Source organism: Misgurnus anguillicaudatus, chromosome 15 (assembly GCF_027580225.2).
Source record: "Misgurnus anguillicaudatus chromosome 15, ASM2758022v2, whole genome shotgun sequence".
NCBI lineage: Eukaryota > Metazoa > Chordata > Actinopteri > Cypriniformes > Cobitidae > Misgurnus > Misgurnus anguillicaudatus.
Genome location: NC_073351.2, coordinates 926,783 through 942,247, shown reverse-complemented (window position 1 = coordinate 942,247; position 15,465 = coordinate 926,783). Strand labels below are relative to the sequence as shown.

Sequence of the window (15,465 nt, the reverse complement as noted above, 5' to 3'; positions counted from 1 at the left end):
TACAGGGGGCGCTACAGAGCCCCCGTGCCACGCCCGTGTTCCAGCCTTTGGATTTCTGCGATGACGGACGACTCTGATGTCTGTGCCAAATTTCAAGAGTTTTCAAGTATGTTAAGACACCCAAAAAGTCCAAAAGTGTTAAAAAAAATAAAAATAATAATAATAAAAAATATAGCTGCAAGCAGCAATGGCGGGCCCTCTGACGTTTTTTTACCGCTACACGGTGCCTCCGAGAAAACGATGCAAAGTGGGCACGTGCATCAAGTGGGTAAATATCAGTGGACTATTTCATGTTGCTACTGACCAATTTGGGTACTGTAGGTAAAAGAAACCCCACATTTTAGACAAACGGGGGCGCTAGTGAGCCACTAAATAGACACGCCTTTATCAGACATTTTTGTCAACACTTAACAGCCGACAACTCTCATGTGTGTGCCAAATTTAAAGTTAATCTAAGCACGCAAAGAGCCTTAAACATGCCTGAAATTAAAGTAAAGTTTGAAGCGTTGCCATGGCAACAGCGTTCGAGATGTCAAAAATTCCTTCGCAATTTAGCATCTACTATGTCTCAGCATCATGTTGACCACTTGTGGTGTCAATCGCATAAACATTCTAGGAGGAGTATTTAAAAGAACATCACATGGAACTGTCAAAAAATCAACCTTTGTGACTGCAAAACTTCCTGGCGCCTGGTGGTGGCGCTATACCCGAGACTTACAATAGGCACATCGATGCGATCGGAATCTTCAGACGAACAAACACCCCACGTGTCATCACTATAAGACATTTTTTGCCTTAGATATTAGAAACTTTCTGTTTCTCTGATTTCGCCATGACTTTGCCGCTTTGCCATTGCAACACCGTTCAAGATATCAAAAATATCTTCGCAATTTAGCAAGTCCAATGTCTTGACATCATGATCACCACGTTTGGTGTCATTTGCTTGAATCCCCTAGGAGTATTCAAAAGTTCACCGCATGTATTTTTTAAACAATCCAAAATGGCGGACTTCCTGTTGGGCGGAGCTAAAATGTTAGAGGGCGAAAGTTGTTCGGGTCGATGAGATCTATATGTGTACCAACTTTCGTAAATGTGCATACATGTTTGCCCGATCTGCGCACTACTGTTTGTTTTTGCATTACAGGGGGCGCTACAGAGCCCCCGTGCCACGCCCGTGTTCCAGCCTTTGTCTGTTCGCAATGACGGACGACTCTAACGTCTGTGCCAAATTTCAAGAGTTTTCGAGTATGTTAAGGCACCCAAAATGCCCAAAAGTGTTAAAAAAAATAAATAAAAAAAATAATAAAAAAATAATAATAAATTCGAGCAAAAACAATAGGGCTTCGCACCTTTCGGTGCCGGCCATTCTGGCCTGCTCCTCGGTGCTCGGGCCCGAAAAATAGCTGGAAGCAGCAAAGGCGGGCCCGCGCACGTTTTTTTTAAAGCGACACGGTGCCACCGAGAAAATGATGCACGGTGGGCAAGTGCATCAAGTGGGTAAATATCGGTGGACTATTTTATGTTGTTCCTGACCCTTTTGGGGACTGTAAGTAAAAGAAACCCCACATTTTAGACAAACGAGGGCGCTAGTGAGCCACTTAAGAGACACGCCTATGTCGGACCTTTTTGTGCACACTTAACAGTCGACAACTCTGATGTGTGTGCCAACTTTTAGGTTAATCTAAGCACGCCAAGAGCCCTAAATATGCCTGAAATAAAAGGAAAGGTTGGGGCATTGAAATGGGAACAGCGTTCGAGATATCAAAAATCCCTTCGCAATTTATCATCTACAATGTTTCAGCATCATGTTGACAACTTCTTGAGTCAATCGCATGAATATTCTAGAAGGAGTATTAAAAAGTTCACTGCATGCAACTGTAAGGCTTCAATATGCCTTTAAAATTAAAGTAAAGTTTGACGCGTTGCCATGGTAACAGTGTTCAAGTAATCAAAAAACCCTTCGCAATTTATCATCTACTATGCCTTGGCATCATATTGACCACTTTTGGTGTCAATTGCATGATTTTTCTAGGAGGAGTATTTAAAAGAACATTGCATGTAACTGTCAAAAAAATCCACCTTTGTGACTGACATACTTCCTGGCGCCTGGTGGTGGCGCTATACCCGAGACTCACAATAGGCACATCGATGCAATCAGAATCTTCAGATGAACAAACACCCCGTATGTCATCACAATAAGACATTTTTTACCTTAGATATTAGACACTTCCTGTTTCTCTGATTTGGCCATGAATTTGTCGCCTCTCAATGGCAGAACCGTTCGAGATATCAAAAATCCCTTCGCAATTTAGCAAGTACAATGTCTCGGCATCATGATCACCACGTTTTGGTGTCAATCCCATGAAACCCCTAGAAGGAGTATTCAAAAGTTCACCGTATGCATTTTTGAAAAACCATCCAAAATGGCCGACTTCCTGTGGGGCGGAGCTAATAGGTTTGATTGTGAAAGTTGTTCAGGTGGATGGGATCTATATACGTACCATCTCTCGTACATGTACGTACATGTTTGCCCGATTTGTGCACCAATTTTTTTTGCATTACAGGGGGCGCTACAGAGCCCTACTGCCACGCCCCTGTTCCAGCATTTGCCCGGTCCTAATGGCCGACGACTTTGAGGTCTGTGCCAAATTTCCGTTGTTTTCGAGCATCTTAAGGCACCCAAAGTGCATGCCAAGTGCTTAAATATGCCTGAAAATGAAAGTAAAGTTTGACGTGTTGCCATGGGAGCAGCATTCGAGATATCAAAAATCCCTTCACAATTTATCATCTACAATGCCTCAGCATCATGTTGACCACTTTTGGTGTAAATCGCCTGAAAATCCTAGGAGGAGTATTTAAAAGAACATCGCATGGAACTGTCAAAAATTCCACCTTTTGTGACTGCCACACTTCCTGGTGCCTGTTGGTGGCGCTACACCCAAGACTCACAATAGGCACATCGATGCGATCGAAATCCTTGGCCGAACATACACACTGCGTTTCATCTCAATAAGACATTTTTTGCTTTAGATATTAGACACTTCCTGTTTCTCTGAATTCGCCATAAATTTGTCGCTTCGCCATGGCAACACCGTTCGAGATATCAAAAATCCCTTCGCAATTTAGCAAGTCCAATGTCTCAGCGTCATGTTTACCACGATTGGTGTCAATCGTATGAATTCCCTAGGAGAAGTATTTAAAAGTTCATGACTGAAACACTTCCTGGCGCCTGGTGGTGGCGCTATACCCGGGAGTCACAATAGGCACATTGATGCGATCGGAATCTTCAGACGAACAAACACCTCGCATGGCATCCCAATAAGACATTTTTTTGCTTAGATATTAGACACTTCCTGTTTCTCTAAATTCGCCATGACTTTGTCGCCTCGCCATGGCAGAACCGTTCGAGATATCAAAAATTCCTTCGCAATTTAGCAAATCCAATGTCTTGACATCATGATCACCACGTTTGGTGTCAATCCCATTAATCCTCTAGAAGGAGTATTTAAAAGTTCACCGCATGCATTTTTTAAACAATCCAAAATAGCCGACTTCCTGTTGGGCGGAGCTAATAGGTTAGAGTGTGAAAGTTGTTCGGGTTGATGAGATCTATATGTGTACCAACTTTCGTACTTGTGCGTACATTTTTGCCCGATCTGTGCACTACTGTTTGTTTTTGAATTACAGGGGGCGCTACAGAGCCATGGCAGAACCGTTCGAGATATCAAAACTCCCTTCGCAATTTAGCAAGTCCAATGTCTCGGCATTATGATCACCACGTTTGGTGTCATTCCCATGAATCCCCTAGAAGCAGTATTCAAAAGTTCACCGTATGCATTTTTTCAAACCATCCAAAATGGCCGACTTCCTGTTGGGCGGAGCTAATAGGTTTTATTGTGAAAGTTGTTCGGGTTGATGGGATCTATAAACGTACCAACTCTTGTACATGTGCGTACATGTTTGCCCGATTTGTGCACCATATTTTTTTTTTTGCATTACAGGGGGCGCTACAGAGCCCTACTGCCACGCCCGTGTTCCAGCGTTGGTCCTAATGGCTGACAACTTTGAGATCTGTGCCAAATTCCGGTGTTTTCGAGCATGTTAAGGCACCCAAAGTGTATGCCAAGTGCTTAAATATGCCTGAAAATGAAAGTAAAGTTTGACGTGTTGCCATGGGAGCAGCATTCGAGATATCAAAAATCCCTTCGCAATTTATCATCTACAATGCCTCAGCATCATGTTGACCACTTTTGGTGTCAATTGCATGAAAATCCTAGAAGGAGTATTTAAAAGAACATCGCATGGAACTGTTAAAAAATTCACCTTTTGTGACTGCCACACTTCCTGGTGCCTGTTGGTGGCGCTTTACCCGAGACTCACAATGGGCACATCGGTGCAATCGGAATCCTTGACCGAACATACACACTGCGTTTCATCCCAATGAGACATTTTTTGCTTTAGATATTAGACACTTCCTGTTTCTCTTAATTCGCCATGAATTTGTCACCTCGCCATGGCAACACCGTTCGAGATATCAAAAATCCCTTCGCAATTTAGCAGGTCCAATGTCTCAGCATCATGTTCACCACGATTGGTGTCAATCGTATGAATTCCCCAGGAGAGGTATTTAAAAGTTCATGACTGACACACTTCCTGGCGCCTGGTGGTGGCGCTATACCCGTGAGTCACAATAGGCACATCGATGCGATCGGAATCTTCAGACGAACAAACACCCCGCATGGCATCACAATAAGACATTTTTTACCTTAGATATTAGACACTTCCTGTTTCTCTGATTTCACCATAAATTTGTCGGCTCGCCATGGCAGAACCGTTCGAGATATCAAAAATCCCTTCGCAATTTAGCAAGTCCAATGTCTCGACATCATGTTCTCCACTTTTGGTGTCAATCGCATGCATCATCTAGGAGGAGTATTTAAAAGTTCAATGCATGCATATTTTAAACAATCCAAAATAGCTGACTTCCTGTGGAGCGGAGCTTAAATGTTAGAGGGCGAAAGTTGTTCGGGTCGATGAGATCTATATGCGTACCAACTCTCGTACATGTGCGTACATGTTTGCCCGATCTGTGCGTCAATGTTTTTTTTTTGGCATTACAGGGGGCGCTACAGAGCCCCCGTGCCACGCCCGTGTTCCAGCCTTTGCCCGTTCTCAATGACGGACGACTCTGATGTCTGTGCCAAATTTCAAGAGTTTTCATGTATGTTAAGGCACCCAAAATGCCCAAAAGTGTTAAAAAAATAAAAATAAAAATATAGCTGCAAGCAGCGATGGCGGGCCCTCGCACGTTTTTTTACCGCTACACGGTGCCTCCGAGAAAACGACGCAAAGTGGGCATGTGCATCAAGTGGGTAAATATCAGTGGACTATTTCATGTTGCTACTGACCAATTTGGGTACTGTAGGTAAAAGAAACCCCACATTTAGATAAACGGGGGCGCTAGTGAGCCACTAAATAGACACGCCTTTATCTGACCTTTTTGTCAACACTTAACAGCCGACAACTCTGATGTGTGTGCAAATTTAAAGTTAATCTAAGCACGCCAAGAGCCTTAAATATGCCTGAAATTAAAGTAAAGTTTGAAGCGTTGCCATGGCAACAGCGTTCGAGATGTCAAAAATTCCTTCGCAATTTAGCATCTACAATGTCTCTGCATCATGTTGACCACTTTTGGAGTCAATCGCATGAATATTCTAGAAGGAGTATTTAAAAGTTCACTGCATGCAACTGTAAGGCTTCAATATGCCTTTAAAATGAAAGTAAAGTTTGACGCGTTGCTATCGGAACAGCGTTCAAGATATCAAAAATCCCTTCGCAATTTATCATCTACTATGCCTCTGCATCATGTTGACCACTTCTCGTGTCAATCGCATGAAAATCCTAGAAGGAGTATTTAAAAGAACATTGCATGGAACTGTCAAAAAAATCCAGCTTCGTGACTGACACACTTCCTGGCGCCTGGTGGTGGCGCTATACCCGAGACTCACAATAGGCACATCGATGCGATCGGAATCTTCAGACGAACAAACACCCTGCATGTCATCACAATAAGACATTTTTTGCCTTAGATATTAGACACTTCCTGTTTCTCTGATTTCGCCATGACTTTGTCGCTTCGCCATGGCAGAACCGTTCGAGATATCAAAAATCCCTTCGCAATTTAGCAAGTACAATGTCTCGACATCATGATCACCACGTTTGGTGTCAATCCCATTAATCCACTAGAAGGAGTATTCAAAAGTTCACCGCATGCATTTTTTAAACAATCCAAAATAGCTGACTTCCTGTTGGGCGGAGCTTAAATGTTAGAGGGCGAAAGTTGTTCGGGTCGATGAGATCTATACGTGTACCAACTCTCGTACATGTGCGTACATTTTTGCCCGATCTGTGCCCCAATGTTTGTTTTTGAATTACAGGGGGCGCTACAGAGCCCCCGTGCCACGCCCGTGTTCCAGCCTTTGGATTTCTGCGATGACGGACGACTCTGACGTCTGTGCCAAATTTCAAGAGTTTTGGAGTATGTTAAGGCACTCAAAAAGTCCAAAAGTGTTGAAAAAAAAATAATAATAATAATAATAAAAATAATAATCAGAGCAAAAACAATAGGGCTTCGCACCTTTCGGTGCAGGCCATTCTGGCCTGCTCCTCGGTGCTCGGGCCCTAAAAATAAATAAATTCGAGCAAAACCAATAGGGCTTCGCACCTTTCGGTGCAGGCCATTCTGGCCTGCTCCTCGGTGCTCGGGCCCTAATAATAATAATAAATATATCTGCAAGCAGCGATGGCGGGCCCTCACACGTTTTTTTACCGCTACACGGTGCTTCCGAGAAAACGACGCAAAGTGGGCACGTGCATCAATTGGGTAAATATCAGTGGACTATTTCATGTTGCTACTGACCAATTTGGGTACTGTAGGTAAAAGAAACCCCACATTTTAGACAAACGGGAGCGCTAGTGAGCCACTAAATAGACACGCCTTTATCTGACCTTTTTGTCAACACAGCAGAGTGACGGTGCGATGATTTAACGTGGTCCATGACGAGGAAAAGCATTCCCCAAAACTCTCTCTCAAAGTTTGATTTCTTTGTTTAATATCATTGGAGTTTGTCATCTGACTTTTTTATTGTTTCTAGAAAGTTTTTTTACCCGATGTCGTCGCTCCATAAAGCAGAGCGTGTTGTCTTTGATTGTTTACCTCTTTGCCGGCTAACTTCCAGGTGACGCGCTTACGTTTGGGAGGAGTAAAACACTGACATGTGGTTTTCCTCTACCTCCGGTCGTTTTTTTAATCTTTGCTCCGCCCTGTCTATGAAGCCCAGAATGCTGCAAGCAACAGTGCACGAGACGAGAGAGACCGAGTGTGTTCACTTCGCTCCACGCTTAACTAAAGTTTGTCTTTTTTTAAATAATAAAACGTCTCTGCGTCGCGCGACACAACGAATCGATTATGAAATTCGTTGGCAACTCTTTTAGTAATCGATTTTTATCGATTTAATCGAGTCGTTTGTTGCAGCCCGAATTAATATGTATCCGAGTCCTGATCAGAAGGTAATGTCTGATTCCGATCGAGTCTGAAACCACATGATCGGGCCGATTTCCGATATCCCTACTTTAAATGAGCTACTTATCAACACTTATTGTCAAAAAAACTTCTTGTTGTTTGGATGGGTAGCCGGTGTAGCCTCTTGCAGCACAGACACTTTTCTGCTGGTGATGTCTACATAAAACAAATTTAAGAACAGAGATATTCTGTAATTCAATGTCTTTTCATTCATAAACACACATTAAACATTAACTCTTTCCCCGCCAGCGTTTTAAAAAAAAGTTGGCAGCCAACACCAGCATTTTTCATGATTTTCACAAAAGTTTAATGCCTTCCAGAAAATGTTCTTCTTTAAATATATAAACAAACAATATATCAGATGAAAGAACAGACCCTCTGCATTCAAAAAAAAAAAAAAAACGTTTCATCTTACCTTCATTAGTTCTCTTGTAATCACCTTTCAAACATGGGTACGTTTCTTCAAAAACACCCAATTTTGAGAAAAAAGCTGAGATAATTCCATTTTTGTGAAGGACTTTTGATAGAGATCAGATGCAGAGCAATCTTTAAAACGTACACGGAGTTCTTTCTCTTTCACGTGAGGTGCTACTTCTGGGTTGTATAAGTTGCGGAACCTGGTGGATAATAGCGGTATTGCGGAAAGACGGAAAATCTCGTCATTGGCGGGGAAGCGTTTTCTCTTAATTGACGAGATATCTCGTCAATGGCGGTGAAAGAGTTAAAGTTCAGCTTCCTAATAGTGCTATTGTATAACATATTCCCGGCTATGTATGTCCTGAGATTAAAGCACTATTCGGACGGGATTAGTTTTTCAAACGACGTTGGAGTTTCAATGTGTCCCCTAGGACGTTTGTGATTTTATGTACCGATTCGGACAGATTAAAATTCTAAGGCTATTCCAGAGATGGGAGTGTCTGTTTCATATGTTTGGGCGTTGCAGAAGATCATATGCTCTGGATACTCGTGTATGTAATGTTTAATATTTTGCTTTAAATGTAAAATTATTACAGAACATGTAATTTATTAATTTAATTTTAACAAAATAAAATATACAAATCCTACTAAAGTAGCGTTATCCTACGTGTTTTATATAACTGTCTGCTTATAATAAACCCAAAGAAATGAAGAAATAATGATTAGTAACAATTTATTATCTTTATTAATTAACATTACCATTCCGGAGTTGAACAAGTTTGAACAGAGCTTCTTACCTTATAACATTACTGATATTACAATGGTCTTACCAGTGTTTGATATTCAGCTCATCTTGATTTAATTATTTTATTTCGCCGAATGGGAAAAAACTTCCATTTCCGAATCAATGGGACTCAGGAAATACAATATACATGCGTTAGTAAGACCTTACGGCAGATCACATTGTCCAAAACATGAAATGAACCATGTTTTCAAAAGATATTGTGGGCAAACACAGACATTTGCATCCGGACGGGATTACATTTCTCAGAGGACCTCTGAGTCAGGGGCAATTCCAGGATTTTATAAATGGGGGGGCACAGGGGGGACCAAGAACCAGTCAGGGGGGGCCAATCAAAAAATTCAAATGAAAATAAATACTGGTTTAGAAAATATTAAGCATGGTTCCCAAAATCTTGTGCAATGCCACATGTTCTAATATAGATGGTATTAATTTTTTGTATTTTGCATGGATTTAACAACAGTTCTGTTCCAGAATAGTTCACTTTAAATAAATTGTCATAATTTACTCATCCTAGAGTTATTTCAAACCTGTATGAGTTTTTCTTCGGCTGAACACAAAATAAAATATTTTGAAGAGAATCTTAGTAGCCAGAAAGTTGATGAACCCCATTGACTGCATGTTATTTTGTTCCTACATATGAAGTCAATGGGATCCATCAACTGATTTTGGTTACCGACATTCTTAACTCTTTTCTTTTTTGTGTTCAGCAGAAGAAAGAAGCTCATACAGGTTTGAAACAAGTTTAGGTATATGACCATTTAAATTAAGTGAACTGTTCCTTTAAGTAGTACATTGCGTGTAGCTGGTATTAGTTAACATTCTGACATATCAGGATTTTGGGAAAATATTAGCCTACTTAAAAATTTATTTTTCTACTCTGTCTGATCTGACTTTCATTGTTTATTAGCCTATATTGTATTTTAACACAACTGAATGCTATTTTTTTTTACATATTATCTGTTCTGTTGTCAGACAGCAAGAAAGAGTTTAAGCTAGTGACTAAATACGACCCAATAACACCTCGTGTTTAATCCAACCAGCTGTTACTTTATACTGCTAAAATCCTAATTTAAATGCGACATTGTCTGATACAATTTACATTGAAGAGCTGATACGAGGTGATTTCAGATTACCTGTGTGTCTCATGCAGGGTTGCTCTTCTCATCTGATGGTGTTTATGAGCGCTTTTAATTTTAAATGCGAGTGATAGTTTTATTGTAGATCACGTATAGCGCAGACAATTCAGCGCAAATTCAAAAATATCAGAGAATACTAAGCGTGCGCGCGCATACCGCACCATAGGGGGGGGGAGAGAGAGCTCGTGCACAGAGAACTGGTGTGTATGTGGGAAAACACTAACCTTTCGTTAAGTCATAATACTCGATCAACCGTCTTCTCTGTCAGTAACATCTGTTGACTGTTAACTTTTACGTGAAAAGACAACGGAGGAACCAAGGTGGAAAACACCGCCAACTTTTAACTCCTTCACTCAGTGTCAGAGAGGAACTGTCGAGGTTCCGCACGCAGCAGTGAGAAAGCAAGCGTGCACGCGAGAGAGAGAGAGAGGCGCTGCTGAGCGCTTGCAAAAGCACATGAAGCCGTTTTAAATAGTAAAATAAAATGTAAATGGTAATCATGGAAAATCTATTTGATTTGTGCCAGTGTTGAGTCTGTGGCGGGGCGCCCTCCTTCTTCTCGTTTGCACGAGTCTCAAATCAAACAGTGATTGACAACTCGTCCAATTGTGCGGTGGGTGTCGTGGTGTCTCTTTCCTCCTGTTTTAAAAACGCGCAACTACTGTCCTCGCTTCGTCTTCGCGTTCGCGCGAGTCTCAAATCAAACAGTGATTGACAACTGGTCCAATGGTGTGGTGGGTGTCTGACAACTGGTCCAATGGTGTGGTGAGTGTCATGGTGTCTCTTTCCTCCTGTTTTAAAAACACGCAACTATTGTGCTCGCTTTGTCTTCGCGTTCGCGCGAGTCTCAAATCAAACAGTGATTGACAGCTCTCTGGTCCAATGGTGCGGTGGGCATTTTCAGGTTGACAGTAAATCTAGCTGGCCCAATGAGATTGGAGGGGGGGCACCAGGGGGGGGGGCAATCATATTCCAAGGGGGGGCGGTGCCACCCCATGCCCCCCCTCTAGACACGCCCCTGCTCTGAGTTCGGCAAAAAACAGTAGGTAAATTGCTCTGGAATTCTTATGGAGGTCGTCATAGAAAAGCACAGACATGGCCGATTCGGACGGGATTAAAAACACAGAGGACCTCTGAGAAGCACGATTTTCTCAGAGGTCCTCCAGTGAAACTAATCCTGTCCAAATAGGGCTTAATAAGTGTTTTTAGCAAGTGTTTGAAAACTGGTAGAGAAGGTGCAGCTCTAACAGACATTGGGAGCTTATTCCATAAAGTAGGACCAGCTATTTGGGCTATGAACACAAACTAGTATAGAAATAGAAGAAGTAAGAGGCTGTGCACACCAAAGCTTTTAAACGTGGCAGAAAACCCCTGGAGGACGCAGAATGCCAGCTGTTTTTTCAGTTGACCGTCAGCTTTCTTCAGCTGAGCGCTTTGGTTGCTGTGATACTTCTGTGCTGTGACACCTCTTAGTTTATCAGTCATTGGTCGATGCACCGTCGGTTGTTATGATATTTGTCCCGCCCCTCCTCCACTCTAATTGGACGGTCGTGTGAGAACTGACATTGACGAGCTGAGCTTTTTGCCCAAAGTTAAATATTTTTCAACTTTAGAAGCCGGCTGCGGGCGTAAAAGCTTTGGTGTGCACGCCCCCTTTAGGTGCTTGGTTGTGCAGATATTTAAAAAAACAAAACAAAAAGGATTGATATCTCAATCTTAACATTTAGGTTTACATTTACAGTATGAAACTTACATGCTGTTAGCAGATGCTTTTATCCAAAGTGCCTTACAACATTTCAACAGGTTTCAGTTTGTAAAGGTTCCAAGTCATGCTCTTAAGACTGATAATAGTCTTGTTGTGTGTTTATTTCTCAATTTCACAGGTAAAAAGGAAGAAGTGTGGGTCATTGATAACCTAATCATAGATGGAAACAGGGCTAATACCTTACCATTTATATTTGAGAGTTTTGAGAGTGGGGCTGAGGTGGGAAACTGGCTGTTTTATCCTGGAGGCAACATTGGATTCTACTGTCCATACCAGAGATAGGGCCTGTAAGTTTCTCCTTAGTATTCAGCTCATAGATTGTTCAAACTGCTGGACACATTTCACAACCCATTGTTCTTGCAATGGGATCATGTAACAGCTCTGTAGTTTTTCTTTGTAAGTTTACTGTGTTTAGCTTTACGTTCCTTATCTCGATGTTTCCAGGGAAGATGACTCTGCAATGGTGTTTATGTCCAGCGAACTGGGTGAACACTCTATTACCACCAGAGATATTGATGTAAACGAGAACACTGTCATTCAGTTTGAGGTATAGCTTTGCATGATGGAAGTGTACACATCACATGACACACTATTACATTATTACACACTCAGGTTTTAATTACATTGATTATGTGGTTATTAATGTTGGGTAAGTTAATAAAAAAGTGATTAATTACGAATTACATCATTCACATTGTATTTAAATTACTCACTAATTACAGAATTTAACAAAACAGTTGTGTTACTCATTACTGCCCAGCAAGCAATTTGTGCTAAAACAAGGCTAAATTTGGGCTGTCAGTGAAAGTCTAATAGACGTCTACCATAGCCCAAGAATAGACAATACATATACGTTTAAAACAAATAAAAACAAACATCTGAACACCTGATGACTTTGCCTACATGTTGGAATCTCATACATCTTCAAGGTATTTTGGCAAACATGGCATGTAACCAAATTCAAGGTTATTTAGGGTAGAAGTGGATTACTCATAGCCGGACTAAATTGGGTCTATAGTTAGCTGTCATTTCAACGTCTCATTTTTTTGCTTGCTGGGTAATTACCACTTCTGATCTGTATTAACCGCAACTACATGGGCACAGTATTGCCAACTTGGCGACTTTGGACTTTTCAGACCCCTTCAGCGACCTATTTTCAAAAAAGCGACTAGCGAAAAATCTAGCGACTTTCTCTGACGTCATTGGAGACTTTTAACGTGACGTTCACTCTTCTCAATGAACAGCTGCCGCTACTTTCGTGGGCTCCACCCCTGTCCCACAGCACTCACAGGCGGTCTAGTCCTTGCACAGCAGAGCAGAGTCTCTCCCAGCTACAGTCAGGCCAGGAGAAGTGGTTAATCTCTCCGTGTCCAGATGGCATAATCGTGCATGCATTTATGGCGGGATGTAAATGTAAAATGGTCTTTGATTACACTTAATCACTGTAAACAAATAATAAATGTATTAGAGTGAGCTGAGCAGCAGCACATTCAGAACAGACAAACTATACAGAGCTGAAGCATTAATGAGCAATGTACCTACAAAACAACGTTTCCCATTATTTATCAGCATATACTCATATGTTTTGAAACTGGACTGGACATATAAACCATAAAACTTGAAAATAAAAAGTGATTCCTTATTTTTCTTTTATGGGTAATTTGATTGCACTATTTACTTTTAAATGCTGGATCAGATTTCTACAGAATTTTATGTTGTTTGTAGATTAATGTGGGATGCACAACTGACAGCTCCTCCCTAAACCCTGTTCATCTGGAGTTTTCAAGAGACTTCGGAGCCACGTGGCATCTGTTAGTTCCTCTGTGTGCCGGGGGACCAAGGCTTAGCTCTCTTTGTTCTACTGAGCTCCACCCTGCCAGCATCTACTACCCAGGTACCACTCAGGGCTGGAAGAGAGAAGTTATCCACTTTGGCAAGCTGCGATTGTGTGGGTGAGTGAAAACTCTTTTTTTTTTATTGAGGATATTTTTGGATTTGTTTCTAATTATGTGTCAATGCAATTCACAGCTCAGTGAGGTTCCGCTGGTACCAGGGATTTTATTCTGGTGGCATGATCCCACCTACCTGGGCTCTGGACAGCATTTATATTGGCCCTCAGTGCCAGAACATGTGTCATGGCCATGGTACATGTGTTCGGGGTACTCACTGTAACTGTGATCCGGGTTACTCTGGAGCTGACTGCTCTGTCCCAGATATGCCAAATCCAGATTTCCTGAAGGAGGATTTTGAAGGTAAATATATTATTTACACAAATAGATATGTTGATTTTAAAAGTACACAAAATTTCTCCTTTTTTCAGCAAAATATTAATGACTTATACAATATACAATTACTCATACAACAAGTTTTGATTCTGGTGAAATGTCTATCTAACATCACTATCAATACCAAAGAGGAAATCACTGCTTAGGGCTGCAATGTAAACTAAAAGTGATATTTCTTCTCCCAGCTTGTAGTTTCAACCAGAAACACTTCAGGAAACAAGGAACCTGCACCTGCATAATCATTGCTTTGAGTTTTTAATTAGTCATTGCTTTGAGGCTGCAGTTTTCAAGTCTTAATTGGTGTGGCCATAGCTATTTTGGGTAAAGGTGGACTATCCCAAATGCAAATGTATTTACTAAAACTTCTCAAAGCAGAAAATAAAGAAGACAGGTATGGAGCTAGAAGAGTCTCAATAAAGATAAATGCACACACTACATTCACATATGCACACACAGGATTCATAATTACACACGCAGGATACACAAATGCACACAAAATTCACAAATGCACACACAAAATTTAAGAAGCACAGAAGATTCACAAATGCACACAAAATTCATAAATGCACACAAAATTCATAAATACACAACCAATTCAGAAATGCAAACAACATTTACAAATGCACTCAAGATTCACAAATGCACAGGACAAGATTCAGAAATGTATTTCTGATGCACACGCAAATATATCTTGATTTGCAGGCTGTTTTTGGTCTGTGGACTTACTGCATTTACTGTATTTGTGTGTGAATTTTGAGACTCCCCTGACTTGGCTCGACACACAAATGCCTTTTTTTAAACAGGGAATGATCTGCAACCAATCAGATATCTCCCTTGTTTTAGCCAATCACAAGAACGCACCCCACGTGGGGGATTTTTTACTTATAAGCCAATCACATTACCTTTAAGCTGGTTTGCCAATCGCCAATAAAACCGAAGAAGAAGAAGTTTACACAGCGTGATATGCACGTGGTGCGGGCGTGAGCTAACGTTAGCGCGGTGGAGTTCTGTCTGTCAATTGGTTGGTTGAGACCTCAACATTGCTTCTGGCAACCACAGAGGAGCGGTATGCAGAACTTAAAGTGTTTAGCTAGTTATCTCCTTGTTATAATCGCCAATAGCCTCAATTACAACTATCCATTTGTGCTTATTTTTGTGCGTTTCGGACGTATGTTTGGACATCAAATACAGATAATCGTGTATTATAAAATATTATAGAATGCAGTCGTGCTATCCTAGCTCCCTAGCTTGCACAATTAAACCGGTTAACATTAACAATTAAACAACATCTCATAACAAGGAGATAACTAGCTAAACACTTTATGTTCTACTTATGTGTGCATTTCTGAATTTTGTGTGCATTTGTGTATCCTGTGTGTATTTATGAATCCTGTGTGTGCATATGTGAATGTAGTGTGGGCATTTATCTTTATTGAGACTCTTCTAGCTCCATAGACAGGTGATACATTTCAAAG

At 41.2% G+C, this 15,465-nt stretch overlaps 1 protein-coding gene across 1 annotated transcript in view; it reads left to right on the top strand.

Moving 5' to 3' along the window:
- reln (reelin) overlaps positions 1-15,465 on the top strand; it is a 376,800-nt gene that overhangs the window by 301,889 nt on the left and 59,446 nt on the right. Inside the window, 4 exon segments of the mRNA XM_055173428.2 lie at positions 11,824-11,992; positions 12,150-12,252; positions 13,431-13,657; positions 13,734-13,957. Coding sequence (XP_055029403.2) covers positions 11,824-11,992; positions 12,150-12,252; positions 13,431-13,657; positions 13,734-13,957 — 723 coding nt within the window.